Source organism: Elephas maximus, chromosome 6 (genome assembly GCF_024166365.1).
Source record: "Elephas maximus indicus isolate mEleMax1 chromosome 6, mEleMax1 primary haplotype, whole genome shotgun sequence".
NCBI lineage: Eukaryota > Metazoa > Chordata > Mammalia > Proboscidea > Elephantidae > Elephas > Elephas maximus.
Genome location: NC_064824.1, coordinates 136,011,481 through 136,035,724, shown reverse-complemented (window position 1 = coordinate 136,035,724; position 24,244 = coordinate 136,011,481). Strand labels below are relative to the sequence as shown.

The window sequence follows — 24,244 nt, the reverse complement described above, 5'->3', positions numbered from 1 at the left end:
AAATGAAGATACAATCCTGGAATTATCAGATACAGAATATAAAAAACTAATTTACAGAATGCTTAAAGATATCACAAATGAAATTAGGATAAATGCAGAAAAAGCCAAGGACCACACTGATAAAACTGTTGAAGAACTCAAAAAGATTATTCAAGAACATAGTGGAAAAATTAATAAGTTGCAAGAATCCATAGAGAGACAGCATGTAGAAATCCAAAAGATTAACAATAAAATTACAGAATTTGACAAAGCAATAGAAAGTCAGAGGAGCAGACTCGTGCAATTAGAATGTAGACTGGGACTTCTGGAGGACCAGGGAATCAACACCAACATAGCTGAAAAAAAATCAGATAAAAGAATAAAAAAAAATGAAGAAACCCTAAGAATCATGTGGGACTCTATCAAGAAGGATAACTTGCTAGTGATTGGAGTCCCAGAACAGGGAGGGGGGACAGAAAACACAGAGAAATTAGTTGAAGAACTCCTGACACAAAACTTCCCTGACATCATGAAAGATGAAAGGATATCTATCCAAGATGCTCATCGAACCCCATTTAAGATTGATCCAAAAAGAAAAACACCAAGACATATTATCATCAAACTTGCCAAAACCAAAGACAAACAGAAAATTTTAAAAGCAGCCAGGGAGAAAAGAAAGGTTTCCTTCAGGGGAGAATCAATAAGAATAAGTTCAGACTACTCAGCAGAAACCATGCAGGCAAGAAGGGAATGGGACGACGTATACAGAGCACTGAAGGAGAAAAACTGCCAGCCAAGGATCATATATCCAGCAAAACTCTCTCTGAAATATGAAGGAGAAATTAAGATATTTACAGATAAACACAAGTTTAGAGAATTTGCAAAAACTAAACCAAGACTGCAAGAAATGCTAAAGGAGATTGTTTGGCCTGATGACCAATAATATCAGGTACCAACACAATACAAGGTCACAAAACAGAACGTCCTGATATCAACGCAACTCAAATAGGGAAAGCACTAAAACAAACAAATTAAGACTAATTCTAAAAAATAAATAAATAACAAAATAATACACATAACAGGAAATCATGGAAATCAATAGATAAACGATCACAATAATCAAAAAGAGGGACTAAATATAGGAGGCATTGAACTGCCAGATGGAGAGTGATACAAGGCGATATAGAAGGATACAAGTTAGGTTTTTCTTGGAAAAATAGGGGTAAATAATAAGGTAACCACAAAAAGGAATATCAATTCCATAACTCAAGAAAAAAACCAAGAAAAACGTAACGACTCAACTAACATAAAGTTAAACATTATGAAAATGAGGATCTCACAAGCTACTAAGAAAAACGTCTCAGCACAAAAAAGCATGTGGAAAAATGAAATGGCCAACAACACACATGAAAAGGCATCAAAATGACAGCACTAAAAACTTATTTATCTATAATTACACTGAATGTAAATGGACTAAATGCACCAATAAAGAGACAGAGAGTCACAGACTGGATAAAGAAACACGATCCATCTATATGCTGCCTACAAGAGACACACCTTAGACTTAGAGACACAAACAAACTAAAACTCAAAGGATGGAAAAAAATATATCAAGCAAACAATAAGCAAAAAAGAAGAGGAGTAGCAATATTAATTTCTGACAAAATAGACTTTAGACTTAAATCCGCCACAAAGGATAAAGAAGGACACTATATAATGATAAAAGGGACAATTGATCAGGAAGACATAACCATATTAAATATTTACGCACCTAATGACAGGGCTGCAAGATACATAAATCAAATTTTAACAGAATTGAAAAGTGAGATAGACACCTCCACATTTATAGTAGGAGATTTCAACACACCACTTTCGGAGGACAGGACATCCAGTAAGAAGCTCAATAGAGACACGGAAGACCTACTTACAACAATCAACCAACTTGACCTCATTGACTTATACAGAACTCTCCACCCAACTGCTGCAAAATATCCTTTTTTTTCTAGTGCACAAGGAACATTCTCTAGAATACACCACATATTAGGTCATAAAACAAATCTTTGCAGAATCCAAAACATCGAAATATTACAAAGCATCTTCTCAGACCACAAGGCAATGAAGCTAGAAATCAATAACAGAAAAACTAGGGAAAAGAAATCAAATCCTTGGAAAATGAACAATACCCTACTAAAAAAGACTGGGTTATAGAAGACATCAAGGAGGGAATAAGGAAATTCTTAGAAAGCAACGAGAATGAAAATACTTCCTATCAAAACCTCTGGGACACAGCAAAAGCAGTGCTCAGAGGCCAATTTATATCAATAAATGCACACATACAAAAAGAAGAAAGAGCCAAAATCAGAGAACTGTCCCTACAACTTGAACAAATAGAAAGTGAGCAACAAAAGAATCCATCAGGCACCAGAAGAAAACAAATAATAAAAATTAGAGCTGAACTAAATGAATTAGAGAACAGAAAAACAATCGAAAGAATTAACAAAGCCAAAAGCTGGTTCTTTGAAAAAATTAACAAAATTGATAAACCATTGGCTAGACTGGCTAAAGAAAAACAGGAAAGGAAACAAATAACCCGAATAAGAAACGAGAAGGACCACATCACAACAGAACCAAATAAAATTAAAAGAATCATTTCAGATTACTACGTAAAATTGTACCCTAACAAATTTGAAAACCTAGAAGAAATGGATAAATTCTTGGAACAATACTACCTACCTAAACTAACACATTCAGAAGTAGAACAACTAAATAGACCCATAACAAAAAAAGAGATTGAAACGGTAATCAAAAAACTCCCAACAAAAAAAAGTCCTGGCCCAGACAGCTTCACTGCAGAGTTCTACCAAACCTTCAGAGAAGACTTAACACCATTACTATCGAAGGTATTTCAAAGCATAGAAAAAGACGGAATACTACCCAACTCATTCTATGAAACTACCATCTCCCTGATACCAAAACCAGGTAAAGACATTACAAAAAAAGAAAATTTTAGACCTATATCCCTCATGAACATTGATGCAAAAATCCTCAACAAAATTCTAGCCAATAGAATCCAACAACACATCAAAAAAATAATTCACCCTGATCAGGTGGGATTTATACCAGGTATGCAAGGCTGGTTTAATATCAGAAAAACTATTAATGTAATCCATCACATAAATAAAACAGAAGATAAAAACCACATGATCTTATCAATAGATGCAGAAAAGGCATTTGACAAAGTTCAACACCCATTTATGATAAAAACTCTTACCAAAATAGGAATTGAAGGAAAATTCCTCAACATAATAAAGGGCATCTATGCAAAGCCAACAGCCAATATCACTCTAAATGGAGAGAACCTGAAAGCATTTCCCTTGAGAACGGGAACCAGACAAGGATGCCCTTTATCACCGCTCTTATTCAACATTGTACTTGAAGTCCTAGCCAGGGCAATTAGGCTAGACAAAGAAATAAAGGGTATCCAGATTGGTAAGGAGGAAGTAAAGCTATCACTATTTGCAGATGACATGATCGTATACATGGAAAACCCAAAGGAATCCTCCAGAAAACTACTGAAACTAATAGAAGAGTTTGGCAGAGTCTCAGGTTATAAAATAAACATACAAAAATCACTTGGATTCCTCTACATCAACAAAAAGAACACCGAAGAGGAAATAACCAAATCAATATCGTTCACAGTAGCCCCCAAGAAGATAAAATACTTAGGAATAAATCTTACCAAGGATGTAAAAGACCTATACAAAGAAAACTATAAAACTCTGCTACAAGAAATTCAAAAGGACATACTTAAGTGGAAAAACATACCCTGCTCATGGATAGGAAGACTTAACATAGTAAAAATGTCTATTCTACCAAAAGCCATTTATACATATAATGCACTTCCAATCCAAATACCAATGTCATACTTTAAGGGGATAGAGAAACAAATCACTAATTTCATATGGAAGGGAAAGAACCCCCGGATAAGCAAAACATTACTGAAAAAGAAAAAGAAAGTGGGAGGCCTCACCCTACCTGATTTCAGAACCTATTATATAGCTACAGTAGTCAAAACAGCCTGGTACTGGTACAACAACAGGCACATAGACCAATGGAACAGAATTGAGAACCCATATATAAATCCATCCACGTATGAGCAGCTGATATTTGACAAAGGACCAGTGTCAGTCAATTGGGGAAATAATAGTCTTTTTAACAAATGGTGCTGGCATACCTGGATATCCATTTGCAAAAGAATGAAACAGGACCCATACCTCACACCATGCACAAAAACTAACTCCAAGTGGATCAAAGACCTAAACATAAAGACTAAAACGATAAAGACCATGGAAGAAAAAATAGGATCAACCCTAGGAGCCCTAATACAGGGCATAAACAGAATACAAAACTTTACCAAAAATGATGAAGAGAAACCAGATAACTGGGTGCTCCTAAAAATCAAACACCTATGCTCATCTAAAGACTTCACCAAAAGAGTAAAAAGACCACCTACAGACTGGGAAAGAATATTCAGCTATGACATCTCAGACCAGCGCCTGATCTCTAAAATCTACATGATTCTGTCAAAACTCAACCACAAAAAGACAAACAACCCAATCAAGAAGTGGGCAAAGGATATGAACACACATTTCACTAAAGAAGATATTCAGGCAGCCAACAGATACATGAGAAAATGCTCCCGATCATTAGCCATTAGAGAAATGCAAATTAAAACTACGATGAGATTCCATCTCACACCAACTAGACTGGCATTAATCCAAAAAACACAAAATAATAAATGTTGGAGAGGCTGCGGAGAGATTGGAACTCTCATACACTGCTGGTGGGATTGTAAAATGGTACAACCACTTTGGAAATCCATCTGGCGTTATCTTAAACAGTTAGAAATAGAACTACCATACAACCCAGAAATCCCACTCCTCGGAATATACCCTAGAAATACAAGAGCCTTCACACAAACAGATATATGCACACCCATGTTTATTGCAGCTCTGTTTACAATAGCAAAAAGCTGGAAGCAACCAAGATGTCCGTCAATGGATGAATGGGTAAATAAATTGTGGTATATTCACACAATGGAATACTACGCATCGATAAAGAACAGTGACGAATCTCTGAAACATTTCATAACATGGAGGAATCTGGAAGGCATTATGCTGAGCGAAATGAGTCAGTTGCAAAAGGACAAATATTGTATAAGACCACTATTATAAGATCTTGAGAAATAGAAAAAACGGAGAAGAACACATACTTATGTGGTTACAAAGGGGGGAAGGAGGGAGGGAGGGAGAGGGCTTTTTATGGATCAATCTGTAGATAAGAACTGCTTTGGGTGAAGGGAAAGACAACACTCAATACAAGGAAGGTCAGTCTAATTGGACTGGATTAAAAGCAAAGAAGTTTCCGGGATAAAACGAAAGCTTCAAAGGTCAGCGGAGCAGGGGCTGTGGTCTGGGGAACTTGGTTTGAGGGGACTTCTAAGTTAATGGGCAAAATAATTCTATTATGAAAACACTCTGCATCCCACTTTGAATTGTGGCGCCTGGGGTCCTAAATGCCAACAAGCGGCCATCTAAGATACATCAATTGGTCTCAACCCACCTGGAGCAAAGGCAAAGGAAGAACACCAAGGTCACACGACAACTAAGAACCCAAGAGACAGAAAGGGCCACATGAACCAGAGACCTACATTATCCTGAGACCAGAAGAACTAGTTGGTGCCCGGCCACAATCCATGTCTGCCCTGTCAGGGAGCACAACAGACAACTCCTGAGGGAGCAGGAGACCAATGGGATACAGACCCCAAATTCTCATGAAAAGACCATACCTAATGGTATGATTGCGACTAGAGGAATCCCAGAGACAATGCTCCCCAGAACTTCTGATGCCACAGGACAGGAGCCATCCCCGAAGACAAATCATCAGGCATGAAAAGGACTGGTCAGTGGGGGGGAGAGAGATGCTGATGAAGAGTGAGCTAATTAAATCAGGTGGACACTGGAGAGAGTGTTGGCAACTCTTGACTGGAGGGAGGATGGGAAGATAGAGAGAGAGGAAAGATGGCAAAATTGGCACGAAACGAGAGACTGAAAGGGCTGACTCAATAGGGGGAGAGCAAGTGGGAGAAGGGAGTAAGATGTATGTAAACCTACATGTGACAGACTGATTGGAATGGCAAATGTTCACTTGAAGCTTAATAAAAATTAAAAAAAAAAAAGTAGATGGAAGGAATACACAGAGTCACTCTACCAAAAAGTATTGGTCGACATTCAACCATTCAGAAGGTAGCATATCATCAGGAACCAATGGTGCCGAAGGAAGAAGCCTAAGCTGCACCGAAGCACTGGTGAAAAACAAGGCTCTAGGAATTGACGGAATACCAGCTGAGATATTTCAACAAACAATTGAGCTGGAAGTCCTCACTCATCTATGCCAAGAAACTTGGAAGACAGCTACCTGACCGATCGACTGGAAGAAGTCCATATTTGTGCCCACTCCAAAGAAAGGTGATCCAACAGAATGCAGAAATTATCAAACAATATCATTAATATCACACACAAGTAAAATTTTGTTGAAAATCATTCAAAGGCAGTTTCAGCAGTACATCAACAGGAACTACCAGAAATTCAAGCCAGATTTGGAAGAGGATATGGAACAAAGGGAAATCATTGCTGATGTCAGATGGATCCTGACTGAGAGCAGAGAATACCAGAAAGATACTTACCTGTGTTTTATTGACTATGCAAAGGCATTTGGCTGTGTGGATCATAACAAATTATGGATAACATTGCAAAGAATGGGAATTCCAGAACACTTAATTGTGCTCATGAGGAACCTGTACATAGACCAAGAGGCAGCCATTCAAACAGAACTAGGCAATACCGTTTGGTTTAAAATTAGTAAATGTGTGCATCAGGGTATGTCCTTCCACCATGCTTATTCAATGCTGAGCAAAAAATCTGAGAAACTGAACTATATGAAGAAGAATGGGGCGTCAGGATTGGAGGAAGGCTCATTAACAACCTGCATTATGCAGATGACACAACTTTGCTTGCTGAAAGTGAGGAGGACTTGAAGCACTTACTGATGAAGATCAAAAACTACAGCCTTCAGTATGGATTTCACCTCAATGTAAAACAAAAATCCTCACAACTGGACCAATAAGCAACATCATGATAAATGAGAAAATATTGAAATTTCCAAGGATTTCATTTTACTTGGTCAAATCAACACCCGTGGAAGCAGCTGTCAAGAAATCAAATGATGCATTACATTGGGAGAATCTGCTGCAAAAGTCCTCTTTAAAGCGTTAAAAAAAAAACAAAGATGTCGCTTTAAAGACTAAGGTGCACCTGACCCAAGCCACAGCGTTTTCAATAGCCTCATATGCATGTGAAAGTTGGACAATGAATAAGGAAAACCGGAGAAGAATTGATGCCTCTGAATTACAGTGTTGGCAAAGAATATTGACTATAACATGGACTGCCAAAAGAAGGAACAGACCTGTCTTGGAAGAAGTACATCCAGAAAACTCCTTAGAAGCAAGGATGGCTAGACTTCATCTCACGTACTTTGGACACGTTATCTGGAGTGACCAGTCCCTAGAGAAGGACATCATGCTTGGTCAAGTAGAGAATCAGCAAAAAAAAAAAGAATGACCCTCAACCAGATGGACTGACACAGTGGCTGCAACAATGGGCTCAAGCATAACGATTGTGAGGATGGCACAGGACAGGAGAGTGTTCTCGTCTGTTGTGCATGTGGTTGCTATGAGTTGGAACTGACTCCAAGGCACCTAAGGACAACAACTACCCTTGTGACTGTGCACACCATTACCTGCTAGCATACTGTATGTCTATGTACATGTGTCATGAACGTGTATGCACGTTCAAGTACAAGTACATTGACTGCGTGGTTGGCTTTCCTCAATGCTGGTGGAAACCATGTCCAAAGTCCAACTGCTGTGGGGTCTGCGTGCTGGGGACACTCACCAGTTTGTAGGTGGACAAGGTCAGCTGCACTGACACGTACTTCAGGCCCCAGCCTTTGATCCTGTCCTGGTAGCCAGAAAGTGCCAGCTGGCCGATGATGCGGAGAATGGCCATCCTCACCTGAGGGGACAAGGTGGTGGAAGTGCTGGAGGTCGGGGTGGGCTCCAGGGGCAGGAGGCTCAGTGCCTAACACCCAGTCTAGTGACATGGGACAGCTGAGAACTGGGGAGACTCTGGGCTGGAAGAGGCCAGGGGCCACCTGGCTACTGCCCACTCTATATACTCCCCACCCCTGTCTCATTCATGGGGTTCTGCCCTGCAGCACCCCCAGCCAGAAGCCTCATCTGAACCCTAGGGACACAGCTGATTCCCTCTATGCACGCTGCTCATCTTTGGAAAGCTCTGGTGGGGAACAGCACCTCTTATCCTGGGTGTCCTCGGACCTACCACGTGAGACTCATTGTGTAGGGGCAGCACAGAACAGACCTATTCTCTCTTCCTTTCTCTGCCTAAATCTCCAGGCCAAATTCTCTCATCTGCTCAGCTTCTTCCTCAGAATTTCTGTCAGACCCTCAGAGCTAACAGCCCTGAACCACAGCCGCACTCCAAGTTGGGCCAAGCACAGTGCAGTCTGGGATAGTGGTTTTTAATTGTGTATTTTGGGGGTAGGGGGAACCCTCAGTCCTCTTCCAAATGAAGTCAAATCTTGTAAACACCCTAAGCAGCCAAGCAGCTGTGGCTGAAGCTGGGTTTGCTTGGCCTCCCCTCTGCCCAAGGTGATGCCTGAGGCTCATCATTTGGAAACTCCAGGTAAGCCTGGGGGTCTCTGGAGTGGGAACCATGGCTTTTAGTAGCCTCACTACCCCCTACCCCTGCCTAGTACTGGGTGGGAAGCTGGGCTTTCTATCAAAGGTGTTGGCTTCCACGATTATGGTCGATGGTTATACAACATGATTAATGTAATCGATATCACTAAATTGTTATACCTGAAAAATGCTGAATTGCAAATGTCATATTATGTATATACTTGGAATGATAAAAAATGAAAAAGGGTGTTGACTTGAGGAGGCCAGCCAGGGCCCTCTACCCTACTGAGCTGGACAGGGAGAGAAGGTTGATAGTTGGCCTGCCCCGTGGATCTCAACATCCTGACAGAGTGTCACCTGAGCCCCATCCCCTTCCCCGTCTCTACCTTGTTACCTTAGACCTGGTGTCGGAGAGGGCGTTCTTGACCACCTTGATGGCCAGGCAGATGGTTCTCATATTCATTTTGGGCTCTGAAAGAGGAAAACCCACCCAGAGGCCACTGGCTTCAGGGCTGGGCTCTAAGGAGAAGGTCCAGGAGAGGTGTGGGCCCAGAGTAGAATCGGTGCCTCCTTGGGCCCCGCTGGCTATCTTCCTCAGAGAGTGGAGGCTCAGGGAGATCTCAGGTGACTGTCCCCCAACTCAGCCTCAGGGAAAGCCTCCCAAGCCTCAGGCTTCTTCCTGTTCCAACATTTCCACTCACCACCCACAAGCTCAGGGGTGCTTCCCTCAGGGACCCCCAGCCAGCCTCTCACCTCCGTCTCCTCACAGCACCCACTGCAGCCTCCCTCCCTGGCCCAGGTGGGATTGTTTTTATGCTTCGCTCCTTTGGCTGCTCCTTGTGTGCATGTCTTATGGGAAGTGGGTAGGACTGCCCTTGAGGGCAGAGTCATGGCCTCCTTTGTCCCCCTTGAAGCTGGAAACTCAGTTCTGTGCCCACAGTGGGCACAGGGAAGCTGCAAATAACAGCCGTGAAGAGCAAGGACTCTGGTGCCAGACTGCCCAGGTTCGAATCCTGGCTCCGCCACATCCCAACCATGTAACCCTGTGAGAATTACTTCACCCCTGTGTGGTTCAGTTTCCTCAGCTGTAAGTGGGGATAATAATGGTACCTCCGTTGCGGAGGTGTTGTGAGGATGAAACATGTGAGGACAGCACATGATAAGCACTCTATCAGTGTTTGCTATTCATACAACTGATGACGGCAGACTCGATTAAAGAAGGGGACATAAAGTAAGGCGGGAAAGAGCCAAGAGAAGGTTCTGGAGAGATCAAATGTGGATGGAACGGATGCTCTCAAGGCTCGGCATTGGTTGAAGGCAACACTGATGTGGGAATCTGAGGAAATGAGGATAGGTAGAAGGTGGCAGTTTGTCAGGCGTTAACGGGAAAATGTTACAATTTAGAGCTTTTCTCTCCAAAATGGAATTTTTTTTCTAATTACATATAAAAAGTAAATAAATCAGTTGCAGTCTAGTTGGTTCTGACTCATGGCGACCCCATGTGTTTCAGGGTAGAACTGCACTCCACAGGGTTTTCAGTGGCTGTGGTCTTTTGGAAGTAGACCACCAAGCCTTTCTTCCCAGATGTTTCTAGGTGGATTTGAACCGCCAACCTTTCAGTTAGTAGCCGAGCTCTTAACTGTTTGCACCACCCAGAGATTCCTGATTAAAGAAATAATACATGTTTATTGCAAAAAATTAAGTTACTAACAGTTTAGGTGTGCCCCCTAACCTGTTTATGCATAAATAAACATAGATTTATTTCACATAACTAAGGTCACAATATATACTCTGCTACACTTAATATGGAAACCCTGGTGTCATAGTGGTTAAGTCCTACGGCTGCTAACCAAAGGGTCGGCAGTTCGAATCTGCTAGGCATTCCTTGGAAACTCTATAGGGCAGTTCGACTCTGTCCTATAGGGTCGCTGTGAGTCGGAATCAACTCGGTGGCACTGGGTTTGGTGGTTTTGGTGACACTTAATATACAAACCAAAAAAAGAAAAATTGCCATAGAGTCTATTCCAACTCATAGCGACCCTACAGGATAGAGTAGAACTGCCCACAGGGTTTCCAAGGCTGTTATCTTTATGGGAGCAGACCGCCAGGTGTTCCGGAGCCACTGGGTGGATTCGAACCACTCACCTTTCAGTTAGCGAAGGCTTAACTGTTGTGCCACCAAGGCTCCTCTACGTGTTATAATTAGGCCTTGCATTCACCCTTTGGTTTAGTTTTGCATGTTGGTACTAGGATTTGGGTTAACAGCTTGAAATTCAGACTCAGCTGGTTTTCAGGGTTTAGGGAGAGGATCAAGGTCACAATGCTGGGTCTTCCCAAGGGTAGAATATAGGAAGCAACCAAGAACTGCCGGCTCCCCTGGCCCACCCAAGCAGTGTCTATAAAAGAGGAGATGACAAGCCCAGACAAGGGCGAACTACCTCCCCTATCTGCCCAATCCACCTCTTCCCCTCCATGGCTCACCATCTGCACTCACTACGGCCCTGATCAGGGTCAGCGTCCCCACAAGGGTGGCCTCCTTGCTCATCTCCATCTGGCTGAGGAAGAACTTCATCAGCTCCTTGGGGTAGGAGCGGGCTGCAGGGGAAAGAATTCTCATCACGCCCACTGATTCCATGAAGGCAGGAGTCCAGGGCCGGAAGCTCAGAAAGGCCAGGCAGCCCAGAGCACCCAGTAGATCCTGTGGGTAGGGGGCAGGCAGGGGGCAGCCCTACTGGCACCTCACCCAGGGCTATGAAGCAGTGCACGATCTCCGTTAGGTTCTGGCCGCTGTGCTGCTGCTGGGCCGGGGCCTTGGTGCACACCTGGGCAGAGACGGGGTGAGGTCATAGCCGGACAGGGGATGTGTGTATGGGGGGTGCACCCAGCTGGATGCACGAGGCATGGCGAGGGGGAGGCACCGCTTGCTGCTGTCTCACTCCCCACGGCCCACCCTGAGGGTGCTGTGCCCAGCCCAGCTTCCAGCCTCACCTGGACATGCAGCTCCATGAAGATGGTGTGTAGCTGCATGTGGGGGACAGGGGTGTTGGTGATGACTGATACCTCCAGGATCTGCCTCAGGACCTGCAAAGGTGGGCCGCTGCTGGCAGATAACCCCCTTCCCACTGGGGTCCAGATATCCTCCTTGCTGCGCACGCAGGTGGTCTGAGGGCTGGTAGAACCAGCACCCGCTGGGGCTGGTTGGAAATGTATGCTTTGGGGCCCCACCCCAGGTCTGCTGAGCCGACTCTGCATTTTAAGGAGCCCACTTGGTTCCTAAGCACAATAAAGCTTAGGAAGCCCTGTGAAGTCCACTGAGCTCAGCATTCCAGACCTTCCCCAGCTTTCTCTCCTGCTCCCCTGGATGTGGCCCCATTTTGTAGCCAGACTCATCTACAGGTGGCTCATACATCGAGCACATCGCCCCCAAGCCTTGCTTTTAGAGCTAAGGTCCATGCCTTCTGTGAGGATAAGGGACCCCTTGCAACCTGAGCCCAGGTCACTCCTTGGCTCAGAGCCTGCTGCAGCTTCAGCTCACAACCTCACTGAGGCCTCCAAGGCCCTTCAGGATCTTATACCTTCCATATGGAACGGTGGCATTCATTTTCCACAAAACCCTGTCAATGCCAGGTCCTATAACCCCAAATGGTCTGCTGACACAACGCCAAAATATCTGCGACACCCCCCTGTCCACCCAGAGGAGACCACCCCTGGACACTGGGGAGCTCCAAGTCTCCCAAGCTGAGCCCAGAGCGTGAAAAAGGCAGCCCAGGTGACCTGCTCACCTGGGTGGCCCACTTACCTGGGTGGCCCACTCACCTGGGTGATGAAGAGGGCCTCCAGTCCGCCCTGGTACTCAGCCAGCAGCAGGGGGATGTAGTCATAGACCTGCTCCCGAAGGTCATCATTGGGCAGCAGGAGGTTCAGCATGGGCCTCAGGGACTTGATGACCCCCAGCTTGACCTACCAGGAAATGGGGCCTTCGGACTCATCTTTCCAGACCCTCAGCAAGGCCAATGATCTCACCCCGGCCCATCGGGTCAAAGGACACATGACAGAAAGGAACTCATAAGTAGAGTTGAACCCTGACTGAAGCCAGGTGGGGTCCCAGCGCCGTCACTTACTAGCCAGGTGACTTTGGGCAAGGACGAAACCCCTCTGTCCTGTGGGTTCAATTGTCTCTCCCAAAATGATATGTACAAGTCCAACCCCTGTACTTGTGAACATGGCCTTGTTTGGAAATAGCGTTCTTCTTCTGTTATGGGTTAAACTAAAGGAGGGTGTACTAGGGCAGGGTGGGTCCCATTTCTAATCCCTTTGGAGAGGTGTCTTATAAAAGAGAAGGAGAGACTCAGAGGCAGAGTCACCCACAGGGGGAAGCCATGGAATGCCAAGAAAGCCCAGGGCTACCAGAAGCTGAAGGAGACCAAAAATGATTGCTCCCTAGAGGCCACTGGAAGCCCAGCCCTGCTGATGCCCTGTTTTTGGAACTCTGACCTCCAGAACTGTGAGACAATAAATTTCTGTTGTTTAAAGCCACATCCTTTGTGGTGTTTTGTTACTGCAGTCCCTGAAAATGGAGACACCGTTCCTCAGTTTCCCCATTTGTAAAATGGGGGTGGGCACTGGTAGTCCTCCATGATGGCGCTCACGTAAGTAAGCTGCTCGGAAAAGCACCTGGTACAGTAACAGGTACCCTAGAACCCGCTCTCAGAGTTATCATCCAGCCCTCGACGCCCCGAGGGCCTTCATCGGAATCAGCCACTGACCAGGTTCCCATCTCCTTGGCTCAGCCTTCTCACTTGTCACCCAGGATGGAGGCTGGTGCGGTCCTTCCAGCTCCTCAGGCCGCTTATCGTGGCCTGGGGGAGCCGGGGTTCCCTAACGAGAGGTACGTCTTACCTCGGAGTTGTCGTTCCTGAGCCACACTGTCACAAAGTAGCGATACATGGGGAACAGCTTCGTGGCAAACTGCTCCTCGTTCATCACGGGGTACACACTGTCCTCCAGGTGTTTCAGGTAGAACTGCACCGTCTCACAGAAGGTCTCCATGGCTGCCGCCACGGGAGGAAGCAGACAGACGCTCACTAGCCACCTCTTACCAGAGGAAGGCGCTCGCGTGTCCGTAGCGGGGGGCAAATACAGAGCTGGAAAATTCCCCTGCTTCCCTGCCTCTCTGGCCTCCCATCCCCGACCCCTCTCACAGATCCCCAGTTTTTACCCTTCGGGTCTGTGTGTGTAAGAACCCACGAGAGAAGATACTAAGTACGCGGGTGTCCGGCCCCTCCCTTTGAGGTACCAGTGCAGCAGGGCAAGAGTGGGGCCTAGAATATGAATCTTTATCCACATCCCAGGGTGCTCAGGGCAACAAACACACTTTGTCCTCTTTTCTCAGGTATCAGGGTTTTTTAGCCCACAAATGTGTTAAGTAACCTAACCCTGGGTAAGGTGATCAGATTTAAATAGCATCAATGTTGTCCTTAGCTGCCTTTGAGTTGATCCCTACTCATAGAGACCCCACACACAATGAAATGAAAAGCAACCCAGTCCTGTGCCATTCCCAGGATGAGCTGTGAACCGGACTGTTGCCGTCAGAGGGATTTTCAATGGCTAATTTTTGGAAGTAGATCTCCACGCTATTCCTTCTAGTCTGTCCTAGTCTGGAAGCTCTCCTGAGCCTGTCCAGCACCATAGCAACACACAGGCCTCTGCTGACAGACAGGTGGGGGCTGCACGTGAGGCGCATCGGCCAGGAATTGAACCTGGGTCTCCCTCACGGAAGGAAGAAAATCCTGCCGCTGAACCAGCACCACCTCAGTAAATAGTACCGAGCCGCTTGCCATAGGGTCGACTCTGACTCGTGGCAACCCCATGCGTGTCAGAGTGGAATTGTGCTCCATAGGATTTTCAATGGCTGTTTTTTTGGAAGAACATTGCCAGGCCTTTCTTCCAAGGCACCTCTGGGTGGACTCAAACCTCCAACCTTTCTGTTAGCAGCCGAACGCGTTAACCTTTTGCACCACCCAGGAACTCCTAAATGCAATAGACCCGTTAAAACCAAACCCGTTGCCATCAAGACCATTCCGACTCACAGCGACCCTATAGGACTGAGTAGAACTGCTCCATAGGGTTTCCAAGGAACAACTGTTGGATTCGAACTGCCGACCTTTCGGTTAGCAGCCGAGCTCTTAACCACCGTACCACCAGGGCTCCAATAGCATGGAGGCCCTGCCCAAATCAAGCCCATGGTGCAGACATTTCCCCTGTCTTCCTCTCCTGTGATCCCCACCGCATTTCCCTGGTCTTCTCCTGAAAGATGTAACTGCACAGCAACTCCAGGGATCACACGGGCAGCTTCCTCCCTCTAGCTCTCCTCTCCGAAAGGCACACACCTATCTCCCCACTGGCGGCACAAAGTAGGAGAAGCAGCAAATGCTTGAGAATGAGTGAATGGTCACAGACAACACCCGCCCTGTTCTATACCCTTCCACCTGCTTCTTGCCCCACTTCCCCTCCAGGGCTGGGCAGGACACGCACCCCCACAGATCACCTGACGCATCTTGGCCTCGTTGGCAAGTCTCAGCATTGTGAATATGGTAGCCAGGGTGATGCCCATGTACGGCATGAATTCGAACACTGTGGGGAATGGGGATTAAGGGTCAACCGGAAGCAGACAGAGAGGACAACCCCACTGCCCAACCTGTTCCTGAGTGCCCCTCCAGCTGTCGCCCTATTTCTCTTCCCCCTCACAGGGAGTTGCTGTCTATGTCTGACTTCACCTCCTCTCCTGTCTTCCTCGAAGCCAACACCTGCAACCCCCACAGTCCAGAACGAGGGAGCCCCTCTGCCAGGCTGGGATCACAGGACATTGGGAGTCAGGGAAAGGGTTGAGCTAGAAGTGGGTGAAGTAGAAAGGAGGACCGGAAACAGAGGAAGAGGGGAGAAGAGACAGGGACGGAAAGAGAAGGAAGAGGCAGCAAGAGAGGCCCAAGAAGAGTGGAGACACAGCGCCCCAGGAGAAGAGAGGGGGAGAGGCAGAAAGTGGGAAGAAGTAGAGGGGAGAGAGAGTGAGTGCCTGGGGCAGGTGTCTGGCTCCTGTGAGTGCCCCCCAGATGTCCTCCGACAAATGAAGAACAAGGAAGCCTGCGGTTGAGAGCAGTAATTGAGGCTATAGGAAAGAAGGAGAAAAAAGAATAGAGAAGAAAGGAAATGTAGAGATGGGAAGTGGAGAGAAAAGAAGTTTCTGGAAGGAGAGAATCTAGTGACAGACCCACCCTCCCACAAAAGGCAGGGTCTCTGCCCTCCCAGTCGAGCCCCTCCACCCATTTCAGAGCCTCACTCACCTTCCCCCAGACCGTACTTTCCTGCCTGGCCCCCTCTCTCTGGCACCATGCACCTATCCCTCTGTCCTGAGTCTTTGCCATGAGCACACAGACAAATCTAGAAATCCCTGACCCTGCACACCTCTCCAGCTTCTGCTCCGTTTACCTTCCCGCCCCCCGCCCCGCCACAGCGAGTTGCCTTATACCCCGCCTTCATTTCCTCTCCTCCATCTCCCTTGAGCCCACTCCATCCAAACTTCCAACCCCAGCCTGCCATGAAACTCTTCTTCCCCAACCACTTTCACTAGCCCCTCAGCAGAAGTGGACACAGCTGGCCACTCACTCTTTCTGAATTACTCTCCTCCTTCTGGCTACCAGATACCACCCTGTCTGCATCTTCCTCCCAGCTCTCTTGCATTCCTTCTAAGTCATCTCAATGTCGGTTGCCTTCTCTTCTCTTCCTACGTTCACTCCTTAGGTGTGAACACTCTAAGGCTTTTCAACAGCTTTCAACACCCCTACATGCTGAGGCCACCCAATCCCATGCCAGGCCCAGTCCTGCCCTCTCCAAAAAATTGCCCCCCAACCTCTCCACTGAAGCATCTCACAAGCCATTCAAACTTGACACGTAGAAAGCAAATATCTTCACTTGCGTCCCCAAACTCTCTCTCTCCTCCCCAGTCTTTCCTACTTTGGGACATGAGCCCATCATACAGCCAGTTGCTCAACCCCAAAACCTGGAGTCATTCTTTTTTTAGTAGACTTTATTTTTTAGAGAAGTTTTAGTTTTATAGAAAAATTGTGCAGAAGGTACAGAGAGTTTTCATACGCCCCCTCACCCCTACACAGTATTTCTCTGGGAGCCATCATTGATTTCTCCCTTCCTTCACCCCCACATGAAACTCATCAGGAAGTCCTGTTGACTGAAGCTCCATCTTATCTCACAGGTGACCACCTCTTATCAAATGTCCCAGACCAAGTCACCATCTCCTCACATTTACACACCACCCATCTGTTCTCCATCCACACAACCACAATGGTCTTCCTGAAGCCTAAATTTGATTAACTCTGCAGCTTAAAATCCTTCAGTAGCTTCCTATTGTCCTCAAAGTCCAGACTCCTTCCCATGGCCACTAGGCCCTGCCTAGTTCTCCAACCTCATTTTACACCCATCTTCCCCTCACTCTCTAACTTCAGCCACAGTGACCTCAGTTCTTCAGAGAAACCAAGCTCTTTCCTACCCCAGGGCCTTTGTACATGATGTTGTCTCGATGTGGAATGTTCTCCCCTCCCCCCGCCACCCCATTCTTCACAAGGATATCTTCTTCTCAGCCTTCATATCTCAGCTGAAATATTGCTACCTTGCTGAGGGCCTTATAGAGATGAGGTCCCCTCCTCCATCCTGATCTCAAGAGCTGCCTACCAGTTTTCTTCATACGTGTCATCTCAAAATCATGCATTTACTACTTTGCTTGATTATGGTCCCTTAAGAGAGCCAGGACCATGAATGTTTTATTTACTGCTGTAGCCCAAACACCTACCACAATTGTGTACTAGAGTTTGGTGCACATGAGTTTAGCACATGTTTGTGGAATGGAAGGAAAAAGGAGAGGCAGAAAGGAAATAAGAAGAGAGACATGTGAAGATGGCAATGAAGGCAGACAGGAATAGGGGAGATGGAGAGAGACACAGGGAGACAGGATGACAGAGGAACAGAGACACTAATGAAAAGCACAGAGAAACTAACACTGAGAAAGGCAAAAAAGCACATGGAGATGGAAAAATGGCAGAGAAAGATGAGAAGAGAGAGATGCAAAGTGTGGGGCAGAGACAAAGACATTGACAGAGAGAAGCTGAGATGGAGAGAGAGGCAAAGACCTTGAGGGAACACTAGACTGGCCTGAAGGGGCCAGAAATTGGAGCATGAGAACTGTCAAGAGACTCTTACCGTTGCCGTTAGCCAGCTTGGCCAAGGTGACGATGACAAACTCATCAGTGAGGTTGAGGGGCTTGAGGTGGTGCTGCAGCTCGTACATGACCAAGCTAAAGTGGTTTCGGGACAGAGCCACCAGAGTGTCACTGGCCACCTCTGCCTTCACGTAGCCTTCCATCTGCAAAGGGATGTGCAGCACCACCATCAGTTCTTAAAAACCCTCCTACACCACGTCCCCTCCACCCCCACTGGGCTGCCCTGGGCTCAGGGTAACTGAACAAGGGCCCTGAGCATCCTTCGCCATGCCCAATGGCCCAGCTCCTGGACCAGCAGGAGGTGAGCCACCGACGGAGCTCAGGGCTCTACTACCTCTGAGGCCTCCCTCATCTCCTTAGAGGCTATGGTGACCAGCCTCTGGACACACTGCTCCTCCAGCTCCCCTTCCTGCTGGATGATTTCCTGGAGGATGTTGTAAATGTTGACCTTGCGCTGGGTGGAAATCTGGGAAACAACATGGCAGGTGGGAAGATCCCCAGACTGGGCAGTGGGGCCTGGGAATGGACCCAGCCCTGCCCTAGTACCACAAGTCCGATTAGCTACGATTCATCACCTTCTCCCTCCCACTACATCCTTCTGCATGCCACATCTTGGTAAATGCAACCACCATCCACAAAACCACCCAAGCCACAGATCCAGACTCCTCCATCTCCAATTCCTTCTCCTTCTCCACCCAACTCATTTGGCTGCTCCTATCAACATGATCTACAAATCCATTCTCTCTTCCATTTCTAGTCTGACATATTCTGCAAGGCAGGTATCTGATGGTCAATACACAAGGTCTTCCACAAACTTGGCACTAGCCATCTGAAAAGCCCAAGGAGGTAAGTATCTTAGTTATCTAGTGCTGTCATAACAGAAATATCACAAGTGGGTAACTTTAACAACAGTAATTTATTCTTTCCTAGTCTAGGAGGCTAAAATTCCAAATTCAGGGCACCAGCTCTAGGGGAAGGCTTTCTGTTTCTGTCAGCTCTAGGGGAAGGTCCTTGTCATCAATCTCCCCCTGGGCCTAGGAGCTTCTCACCACAGGGACCCTGGGTTCAAAGGACACACTCCGCCCCTGCGCTTCTTTCTTAGTGGTTTGAGGTCCCTCTTCTCTCTTTTATATCTAAAAAAGATTGACTCAAGATACTACTTAATCTTGTAGATTGTGTCCTGCCTCGTTAACGTAAATGCCTCTAATCCTGCCTCATTAGCATCATAGAGGTTAGGATTTACAACACATAGAATAATCACATCAAATCACAAAATGGTGACCAATCACTCAATACTGAGAATCATAGCCTAGCCAAGTTGATATACATTCTGGGGGGACGCAGTTCTATCCATAACAGTAAGTTCACCCTGCCCTTTTCCCTAGTAAGTGGGCATTGTGATGAGAAGACTTGCCTCTTATTGTATTTTGATTCCTACATAGCACTTATCATCATTTAGAATTAACTGGTTTAGGATCCGATTGGACAAATCAATTATGTAACCAAGGCTACACCTGAAAAGTCATATTTTTGAGAATGACTCCCGTGTAATCAGGCATGAGAAGCCACTCTTAAGGAATAAAGGTCGACTTTATAATGGGCCTGCAAAGCCCTCTGGGAAAATGGCCTCCTCCCCCAGGTGGTCAGGAAGGGCATGTCCTGACAGTTCAGCTACTTCAGCAAATTTGGTGTATCTGAGAATAGGGAACTCACCCAAATTTATAGGTTCTACAGATGAAATCTTGTAGAGGGTGCCTTGGTTTTGGATTCCTAGTCTTGGGATAGCAAATTAAAAATCCAAACATAGAATCCTTATGAAAACTCCTAAACCCCGTGTTTATCAGAGTAGATCTGTGATCCATAGGGTTTTCAGTGGCTGATTTTTCAGAGGTAGATCGCTAGGCCTTTCTTCTGAGGCACCTCTGGGTGGACTCAAACTGCCAACCTTTCGGTTAGTAGCCAAACACATTAACCGTTTGTACCACCCAGGGACCCCCAAAGGCTAAAAGGTAGTCCTAAATCCAGAGGTTCTCAAAATGTGGTCCCCACACTAGCCACATCAACGTTACCTGGGAACTTGTTAGAAATGCTGATTGTAGGCCCATCAAATCAGAGCCTCTGGGGGTAGGGTCCAGGAAACTATGTTTAACAATCCTCCAGGTGCTTCCAAGGTACATGTAAATGTGAGAACCACTGGTCTTAACACTACTCTCTCACACAAGGCCCCCCATGATCTTAGGTTACTTTTTCCATCACTCTTTCAACATCCTTTACCCAGTGTCACACCCCAGCTTAACAGTGTCCTCGCTAGCCTGGTAATCTACTTCTAATATCCTTGTCTTGTCACATGGTTTCTCTGCAGCTGGTGTGTCTTGGCACCCCCAGTCCACCTGGTTGGATCCTGCTCAACATCTTTGTAACTAAGCTCACGGGTTCTAGGATGGTGCCTCCCAAACCTACTGTCTCAGAATTCAGGAGATCTTTTCAAAATTATGAAAGCTCCAGTCCTCAACCCCACTGGGGATTCTGGCTCAACTGGCCCTTGAGGAACAAGAGTACCAAGGTGTTAACCTAGGTTAACATGCTTGACTGCTAACCTAAAGGTTGGTGGTTCATGTCCACCCAGAGGTAGCTTGAAAGAAAGGCTTGGTAATCTCCCTCTAAAAAATCAGCCATTGAAAACCTTGTGTGGAGCTATGGAGGATGGCTGAGCTCCTGGAACTACTGCCCTGAGATAATCTTTAAATCTTGTTATGAACTGAATTGTGCCCCCCCAAAATGTGTGTCAACTTGGCTAGGCTGTGATTCCCAGTATTGTGTGGTTGTCCACCATTTTGTAATCTGATGTGATGTAAATCCTAACCTCTATGACGTTAAGGAGGCAGGATTAGAGGTAGTTATGTTAATGCGGCAGGACTCAATCTACAGGATTAGATTGTACTTTAAGTCAATCTCTTTTAAAATATGAAAGAGAGAAGTGAGCAGAGAGGAAAGGGACCACCTACCACCAAGCAAAAATATAGGAGCAGAACACGTGCTTTGGACCCAGGGTCCCTGTGCTGACAAGCTCCTAGACCAGGGGAAGACTGATGACAAGGACCTTCTGCCAGAGCCAACAGAGAAAGCCTTCCCCTGGAGCTGGCACCCTGAATACGGACTTCAAGCCTCCTAGACTGTGAAAGAATAAGCTTCTGTTTATTAAAGTCATCCACTTACGGTATTTCTGTTATAGAAGCACTAGATAACCGAGACAAACCTTAAACCAAAAATTATCCCCTGAAGTCTTCTTAAAGTCAAACTATTGTTTAGCTTGACTAGTAAAGAATATCTGCCTTGAGCATTATGTTCTTTTGAGATTTATCTATGTGGGATCACATTGACAAGAGCAAACAGAAAGATTAGACAGGAACCTTAGGGGGCAGTGAGCTTATGTTAATGGAGGAGGAACAACTCGGAAAAGGAAGGTGAGAATGGTTGCACAACTCAAAGAATGTCATGAATTTTACATGTAGAAATTGTTGAACTGATGTATGTTTTGCTGTGTATATTCTCAACAACAATGACAAAAATAAAATAAATTATTAAAAAAGAAAGGAATAAAACCCTATGGAGCACAGTTCTACTCTGACATACATGGGGTCACCATGAGTCAGTGTTGACTTAACAGCAACTGGCTTGGTTTGGTTTTTTGGTTCAAGAAGTAAAAACCCTCACAGTCTTGCCCATCTGTGTCCTAGCCCTTGGCCCTGTGCCAGCAATGTTAACTGTGTGTTGAGTTGTGGGTAGATGCACAGCCCAAGGTGGCTGAGCTCAGAGGAGGGGCCACCGGCTGAGAAGCCCTACCTTGGGCATCTGCAGGCAGCGAATAAGAGCATTCATCACCACAGAGGGCTTGCTGTTGGCCTTCTCAGTGATTATCACCGAGGCCAGGGTCTTCCGCATGTCGGGACCTGCCCATGCAACGTCTGACTTTGCTGACTCGCTTTCCATGATGTTCAGAAGGTTTGTGACTTGTTGGAAAGTACCTGAAATGAAGACGCCACAGATGTGGTGTTGAGATGGCTATTACAGGAGGTGTTCCTGTACCCCTGGCTTCTCCTGCACCTGCACTGCTCGAGCTTCACCTGCAGCAATAACTTCCCTATCTGTGATTGGGTAGAAAGCTTCATCTCCACTGTACAGATGGAGAAACTGAGGCTTGGACTGGGAATCATCCTCAAGGAGTTAGTGGCTTCCTTACCTCCATCAATTTCTTCAAGAAAGCCCAGGTCCTCAGTTTCCTCTGACACTTCCTCATTTGAGTCTACTGCTGCTTCTGCCATCTCTTCCTCAAGCTCTTTTAAGATAAACAAGAGTCATAAAATACTTGGTGTGGCAGACACTGCCTGACATGACCCCCAATGACTCATGACCTTGTATAATTTCCTCCCCTTCAGTGCAGGTGGAACCTACAACTTGCTTCTAACCAGTACAATATGGCAAAGGTGATGGGATGCATCCCCATGATCACATTTTATCCCATGATCACATTTTATAAGACTCCATCATAGCAGACTAGAGAGAGAGATTCTCCTGCTGGCTTTGAAAAAGTAAACAGTTGCCTAAGTTATCTAGTGCTGCTATAACAGAAATACCACAAGTACATGGCTTTAACAAACAGAAATTTATTTTCTCACAGTTTAGGAGGGTAGAAGTCCAAATTCAGGGTGTCAGGTCTAGAGGAAGGTGTTCTCTCTTTGTTGGCTCTGGGGGAAGGTCCTTGTCTCTTCTGAGCTTCAGCCCCTGAGCGACCTTCATGTGAATTGGCATCTCTCTTCCCCCATCTCTACTCTAGCTTGCTTGTTTAATCTCTTTCATTTTTCACAAGATTGACCCAAGATTCACCTTAATCCTGCCTTATTAACATAACAAGACTTAACCTAATCCTCATTCACATAACCTAATCCTGCCTTATTAACATAACCACAGGCAGAGGTTATGATTTACAATGCATCATAATGGAGGATAATTACATCAGATGACAAAATGGAAACAACCACACAATACTGGGAATCATGGCCTAGCCAAGTGAAGCATATTTCTGGGGACACAATTCAATCCATGATAATGGCCATGACATCTACTGCCTTTGGAGAGGGCCACTTGGCAAGGGACTGTGGGTGGCCTCTAGGCGCTGAGGGCCTCAGACTTGCACCAACTAGGAGCTGAATTCTACCAACAACCATGTGAGCTTGGAAGAGGAACCCAAGCTCCAGAAAAGAACACAGCCTGGCCAACACCTTGATTGTAGCCTTGTAAGACCCTGAGCGAAAAAACCAGTTAAACTCCAACTCTTGACCCACAGAAACTGCAAAATCATAAATGTATGTTGTTTTAAACCCTTATGTTGGTGGTAGTTGATTGCATGGCAATAGATGACTAATACACTTGGTTAAGAAGGACTCTTTCTCATTTCTAAACACTGAAAATTAATGGCTAATGAACAATCCACCCCAGCTACTCTCAGCACCCCTTCCAAGGGGCTCTCTCAACATCAGCATCTTCGTAAGAGTTGACAAACACCAACTTAGTTGTTAGGATGGGGAATTTCTCCTCCTGCCCCAATTACCTTAATCCTGAAAATCCATCCCAGGGTTTTTCACCACCCTGTTAGTTTTCCCTCCTGGGAACCCTTCACAGAGCTACTCAGGGACCTAATACTGACCTTTTCTTAGAGTCCTTTTCTGGATGGAACCAAAAAATACCACAAGAAAACGCTTTGTTCTTTGCCAAATACACATCAATAGTAACGTAGGCAAAGGCAGGAACGATTCCTAATGAAGTGAGACAGTTAGCCGCCTCAGTTTGTAATCCCAACAAGAGACAGTTCTCCTCACAAGGTGGACAGCTTCATTAGAATCATCACCGTTAGGTTCCGGGCCTTTGGAACTTTGGGATCCAACTGCCTCCCTGAGTCTCTATCAACTCAGGGCTTTGAGGAGTGTCCAGGGCCCTGGCATAGAAACTCTACATCATGTTGTGATTAACATTTCCTTTGCCCACATTGTGTGAGGAAGTATGGTGGTCTGTTTGGGAAAGGGAAATGGTGGGAGTATGGCTATTCACAGCCAAGTCCCCTGAGGGTACAGTCATGTGGCCTAGGGTGGGGGGATGTGGTCAA

The 24,244-nt window shown here is 46.0% G+C and overlaps 1 protein-coding gene across 1 annotated transcript in view; it reads right to left on the bottom strand.

The window, feature by feature from the left end:
- MROH2A (maestro heat like repeat family member 2A) overlaps positions 1–23,864 on the bottom strand; it is a 60,771-nt gene extending 36,907 nt beyond the window's left edge. Inside the window, exons 1-13 of the mRNA XM_049889033.1 lie at positions 23,789–23,864; positions 22,325–22,420; positions 21,928–22,109; positions 18,419–18,550; positions 18,065–18,227; positions 15,332–15,430; positions 13,697–13,848; positions 12,614–12,757; positions 11,786–11,878; positions 11,541–11,619; positions 11,279–11,392; positions 9,192–9,268; positions 7,992–8,111 (exon numbers count right to left, since the gene is read on the bottom strand). Of these exons, the coding sequence (XP_049744990.1) occupies positions 7,992–8,111; positions 9,192–9,268; positions 11,279–11,392; positions 11,541–11,619; positions 11,786–11,878; positions 12,614–12,757; positions 13,697–13,848; positions 15,332–15,430; positions 18,065–18,227; positions 18,419–18,550; positions 21,928–22,109; positions 22,325–22,420; positions 23,789–23,864 (1,527 nt within the window). The remainder of the gene's footprint in view (positions 1–7,991; positions 8,112–9,191; positions 9,269–11,278; positions 11,393–11,540; positions 11,620–11,785; positions 11,879–12,613; positions 12,758–13,696; positions 13,849–15,331; positions 15,431–18,064; positions 18,228–18,418; positions 18,551–21,927; positions 22,110–22,324; positions 22,421–23,788) is intronic.
- Positions 23,865–24,244: the final 380 nt, after the last annotated feature.